The sequence below is a fragment of the Lactuca serriola genome, chromosome 5 (genome assembly GCF_051521515.1).
Source record: "Lactuca serriola cultivar US96UC23 chromosome 5, Lser_US96UC23_V15, whole genome shotgun sequence".
NCBI classification, from domain to species: Eukaryota; Viridiplantae; Streptophyta; class Magnoliopsida; order Asterales; family Asteraceae; genus Lactuca; species Lactuca serriola.
In genome coordinates this window covers 358,913,951-358,919,321 of record NC_136412.1, presented here as the reverse complement: position 1 = coordinate 358,919,321, position 5,371 = coordinate 358,913,951, and the positions used below count along the sequence as shown (strand labels likewise).

Sequence of the window (5,371 nt, the reverse complement as noted above, 5' to 3'; positions counted from 1 at the left end):
GTATGTATGAGTCTACGTCGTCTATTTATTTCTCCTATTCGTCTTTGGTCTCTACCACCTCAGATTTCTTTGAGGGTACAACGAGGGTAAGAAATTCTATGGTGATGGCGGAGTACATGGTGCCCCATGTGTGGGATTAGGAAGAAAATAGGGTGGAGAGGAGAGAAACTCAGTTGCTGCCAATAAAGGTAAGGCCGACGATAGAAGCTTGGTTTCGCACGCATGTGAGAGAGAGGGAGAGTATGCGTTGGTTTATTTTGGGAGGTAAGACGTTTTTTTAAGTAACAACCAACATGTTAAAATAAATAAAAAGTTGTAAATAAAGTTCAAAAGATAAAATACCAATTTCAAGTTTGGAAAGAAATAAATCCACAAAAAGATTTCGTGTGTTTGACGATGAGTGCAAATTGAAAATTTTTAAGCTATCCGGTATCTGGTGAAAAACAAACTATATTATTATTTAACAATTCCACAACCATTTCACATCACTATGGAAATGATGTTTAAGGGTGAAGAAAAATATCATTATTTAACAATTCCACAACCATTTCACATGACTATGAAAATGATGTTTAGGGGTGAAGAAAAATGAAAAAAAATGATGAAAGAACAAAAAGACAGAGACGCCATTCACTTAAGTAGGAGGCGGGTAAAAACCTCACTCTACAAGCTAATCATTAGAACTTGAGGCGGTGTACGCCCGTAAAAACCCTCCTCATAAGCTCCCTCGCTTAAAATTGTACCCGTGACCAAATTTATAGTTTCCTCTGAATTTTTAAATATAAAATGTAAATCCACTAAACAGTAAACCATTCTGTACTTTGATAATATTTCAAATCGAACGGACAGTAATTATTTGATTCAGCTAGTTTAATCAGGTTCGACCAAACTGAGAATCGAGCATACCTTCTGATTGATCGCCAGGGGTGGAGTCGGTTTCTTTTGCGGAAATAACACAAACACAACAAAATCTAATCTTGCATCACTTCCGGCGAACCCTGCTGCGTGGCAGCGTTCAAAATCCACTTCCGATTCGGTTCAACTTCAACCCCTGCCGTGCCGCGGGCGGTAGTTTCTTCAACTCCTTTTACCGGTACAGTCTCCACTCTCTTCTATTCTTCGTCATTACCGTTACTTTGGATTTTATATACAAACGCCCAATCGTTGACGGCAACAGTAACACTGTAACAGCAACAGGGTTTACAAAACCCATGCCTCTCTATCTTTCTAATCCACGTCTAATCCTCTCTCTCTTTCTGAAAGCAGTTTCAAAAAGTCACCCACACTCGCGCACGCACAGTCTGTATCAAGATCTGCGACGGCGATGTGGCAGACGGCTAGGGTTTCTTCTTGAGGTTTGTTATGAAATAGGACTGAAGTTTTTGAAATTGTAACATAGATTCTTTTTAGATCTGAAGCATTGTATAAAATTCATGTTACCATTCCTCACTTTGCTGCAATTTCCAATGAGTTATCTATTTGCGTCGATTTTGCCTTTTTTACTGATCTCTTCTTTCTTTGGTCTAGGAAAATTTCGAAACTACATACATATTCAAGTAACGCCATGCCTGCCATGACGAAGGTCCAACTGTGAAAGTTTTTAGTGTAATTAGATTATCTCTATGTGTTTTTTTTTTGCTGTAACAGCAGTTATAGATAGTATACTTACTGTTTTGACTCTTGTTTTTGTTGATTGGTTACTTAATCCAGAAGACTGAACCTGGTGATATCAGGCAATTGTTTGAACGATTGATGAAGGAGATTGGAGAACCTGTTGAATTTGAACTTCCTGATTGGTTGAATAAATGGAAGCCTAACTATAGCATCATAAAGCGCAGTATCCTTTTCAAGTGTTATGAATGAATGATTGTACTATACATTTTATGTTCCTAGTTATGCTTTCTTTTAATCAAGATTTAAGATATATATCTAACAAAGAAGGTTAAGAAACGAATAAGAGAGGAAGATGATGGAATATTCTGCTCTTGCACCTCAACACCAGGTTCTTCTGCAGCTTGTGGTAGAGATTGCCACTGTGGGTAAGAACTAATGACTACTTATATATATATATATATATATATATATATATATATATATATATATATATATATATATATATATATACACAATGTGTGTACTTTTACACTTTTAACCCTCCCTCAAAAACAAGATTTTTGTAATTTATACTCTGTTATCTGTTGCAGGATGCTATTATCAAGCTGTTCCTCTAACTGTAAATGTGATAATTCATGCCTCAATAAACCATTCCACAGACGCCCTATGAAGAAAATGAAGATAGTGCAGGTATTACTGAATTAATCTATTTTGCTGATGTCATTATTATTATTTTATGTCATTTTATTTATTAAGCTAATGTGTTTTCTTAGACTGAAAAATGTGGGTCAGGGGTTGTTGCTGAAGAAAACATCATGCGAGGAGAGTTTATTATTGAATATGTGGGAGAAGGTAACCAACTTTGCTCTCAAGTGTGTAGGTGTTTTTTCTCAAATATTTTTTTAAACATTATTTATTATTTTTACCCAAAAATGCAGTTATTGATGACAAAACATGTGAGGAAAGGCTATGGAGAATGAAGAGACAAGGAGAAACAAATTTTTATTTGTGTGAGATTAATCGTGACATGGTGATTGATGCTACATTCAAAGGAAACCAATCAAGATATATAAATCATAGTTGTTCTCCAAATACCGAAATGCAAAAATGGTTTTACTTTTTAATTTTCCCCTTATTTTTTTAATTTTGAATTTCATCATCAAGCATCATAAATAAATTAATAACCATAGTTTTGTTTTCTAACAAAAACAGGCGGATTGATGGTGAAACAAGAATCGGGATTTTTGCAACTCGGGATATAAAAGAGGGGGAGCATTTGACCTATGATTATCAGTATGATGACCATTTTAAATTTTATTAATAATATTTTATAAACCAGAAAACATTTTTAAAATTTTAATGAAATTATCAGGTTTGTGCAGTTTGGTGCAGACCAAGACTGTCATTGTGGGGCAAAAGGGTGTAGACAGAAACTTGGAGTCAAACCAAATAAGTCGAAGTTTCCTTCTTCAGATACCGCTTTAAAGATGGTTGCATGTCAGGTGGCTATAAATTCTCCAAAAGTAAAAGCACTTCTTTCTGGGAAAGATGTATGTATGTATGGTTTTTTTTTTTTTTATATATATAAAGATTATGGTGTATTCTTTGAAAAAACCGATATTTCATTTTGTGTCATTTGATTAAAATGTAAACTAATTTGAGCTGTTGTTTGTTATGTTATAAAGGGTTACAACTATGGTGTTCGACAACCAGGTACAAAGTCTAACTCACTTTGTAATTATTTTATATATATTTTGTATTAATTTGTATGAAAGTTTTATAAGTTGCAAGTTATGTTTTGTGTTTATAGCATATTCAAGACATGTCATTGATGAAACAAGAATACCTCATAATTGCATAGGGGAAGTTCTCAGAATAGTACGCCCTGCTTCAACGAGGTATACTTTCATTTATGTGCAAAAGACGTGAATACCCTTTTGTTTTTTAACGATTTATGTGTTGTTTTTTTTTAGTTCATTTGGTATGATCAAACGGTTTGACATCAATACAAGAAAACACTTGGTAAGTATAAATTTTTTTGTTTGTCATTTATGCTTATATTTTGTGTTTTTTTTTTATGGTTGACAAATTCGGTTATGTTTTCACATAGATCATGTTTGAAGATGGTGTGACTGAGCTTCTTGATTTGGCTAAAGTTGATTGGGAGCTTTGTAACTTAGCAAGCTTTTTACAGGGGTAAAACCGTAAAATCCTCTCTTGACACATATAGTGTTGTTTATAAACCTCGTGGGCTGAAACATAGATGCAAAATGTGTTGTCTTGATCTCACTGACAAAGTGGTAACTCAAACCCTCGGTGAGTTTTTTTTTTGGTGCAAATTTTATTTTAAGGGGTGTTGCTCAATGCAAAATCCTTGGGTTCTATATGTAATTTGTCAGTGATGTTTTGAGCTCTTGAACACGTTTTAATTCTTTGTAAATTTGCTTGATAATTGTGAACGAAGTATTGTTTTTGGTTAGCCTAACCTTGTCATTTAATGAAAGTTTTATGATTTTTTAATCGTGTTATAAGGTTGGATTGAAAGACATGAAACTTGGTTTAGAGAGTGGTTGGGTTTTTCTTTTTTGGCATTAACGGATGAATAAGACCACTTAGATTGTGTTTGTCACAATGTGCATAATTGGACAAAACTTTTAGGGTTATTTTTCGATTATGGTGTATTTATATTGTTTGTGATGACAAGATATCAATACAACTAATGCATCATATTTCTCTTATAAAATCAACAACGTGAGATTGTACACAAGGCTGAAAAATCCCAAGGGAAAAGTCGAGATAAAAAGGATGAAGCATTGATAAAAAAAGATGATATTTAATGACTTTATATAGACGTATAAAGTGTTATAAACAAACTCAAAAGACCTCTACTGAGTTGTAATAACCATATAATTTCCTATTAGATGATAATTTTTGAATTATTGTAAAACAATAAACAAGTCACAATATAAAAAAGATTATATATAAACAAAAGGTACTATACGACACGAAACAGTCAAATGCACACTTTTAGAAAAGGTTGCATTGTGCAGCAAACACATTGTCATGTAAGATTAGGGTTTCATAGCATTACTTTTAGAAAATGTTGCCTTGTACAATAACACATTGCTATATAAAGTTTGGGTTTCAAAGCATTTTTATCAGTACAACTTTTTTCTTTCTTCTTGTCTTATATTAGCATAACAAATGAAGTTTTATATTTGGTTTAGTTGGCACTAAGATTTTTTTGTTTCATACCAAACTTGTGTTTTAAGATATGATCCAGCTCCCAAGAAACATAATACATTCGAAATCGATAATCAATTTGTATACATATGGATTCTAGACAATAATGAACAACCTTTAGCTTGTATAAAATTTAATTACATCTTTTTAGTTGTCTCTAATATATTTTGTTAAGTTGATTAAACATTATAAATGCTATAATAATATTTTTACTACTGGAGATAATTGTTTTTGGGTCAATAATACAAAATGGTTGGAATTACTAAATTTTTTTAGTTAAATGTTTGACACAATTAACCTTCTATATTTATTAATATCCCATTTATCTCTCTTATTATTTAACCTTTAATCCTTTATTTTGAACTATTTTTTTTTTTACATTATAATGTTTAATATTAAATATTAAATTCATAATAATCATATGATTTTTTTTTCGATTTAACAACCTAATTTTAACTTGTGTTTGAAAAACCATCTGTATTTAGATAAATTTCTATTGCCATAGTTATGATAT

At 32.2% G+C, this 5,371-nt stretch overlaps 1 protein-coding gene across 5 annotated transcripts; it reads left to right on the top strand.

Moving 5' to 3' along the window:
• Nucleotides 1-778: 778 nt before the first annotated feature.
• On the top strand, nucleotides 779-4,134 carry LOC145055657 (histone-lysine N-methyltransferase ASHH3-like). Of its 5 annotated transcripts, none has more exons than XR_013685288.1 (14): nucleotides 779-1,093; nucleotides 1,267-1,355; nucleotides 1,528-1,582; nucleotides 1,711-1,837; nucleotides 1,922-2,039; nucleotides 2,205-2,304; nucleotides 2,388-2,466; nucleotides 2,553-2,724; nucleotides 2,827-2,907; nucleotides 2,987-3,172; nucleotides 3,300-3,327; nucleotides 3,425-3,512; nucleotides 3,588-3,636; nucleotides 3,725-3,814. XR_013685288.1 is itself a non-coding variant. In XM_079004036.1 (14 exons), exons 3-14 carry the CDS (start codon nucleotides 1,565-1,567, stop codon nucleotides 3,812-3,814), a joined length of 1,080 nt encoding a protein of 359 aa, XP_078860162.1. In that variant the 5' UTR covers nucleotides 784-1,093; nucleotides 1,267-1,355; nucleotides 1,528-1,564; the 3' UTR covers nucleotides 3,815-4,134. The 5 variants fall into 5 exon arrangements, 3 of the variants coding, with proteins under 3 accessions (XP_078860162.1, XP_078860161.1, XP_078860163.1); XR_013685289.1 differs by having other exon boundaries at nucleotides 780-1,093; nucleotides 2,987-3,168; XM_079004036.1 differs by having other exon boundaries at nucleotides 784-1,093; nucleotides 2,987-3,116; nucleotides 3,725-4,134.
• The last annotated feature ends 1,237 nt before the right edge of the window (nucleotides 4,135-5,371 follow it).

Coding starts and splice junctions, on each gene's coding strand:
- LOC145055657 (XM_079004035.1), top strand. Junction 3,165..3,299: donor CACTTCTTTCTGGGAAAGAT/GTATGTATGTAT, acceptor TATGTTATAAAG/GGTTACAACTATGGTGTTCG. Junction 3,637..3,724: donor TCAATACAAGAAAACACTTG/GTAAGTATAAAT, acceptor GTTTTCACATAG/ATCATGTTTGAAGATGGTGT.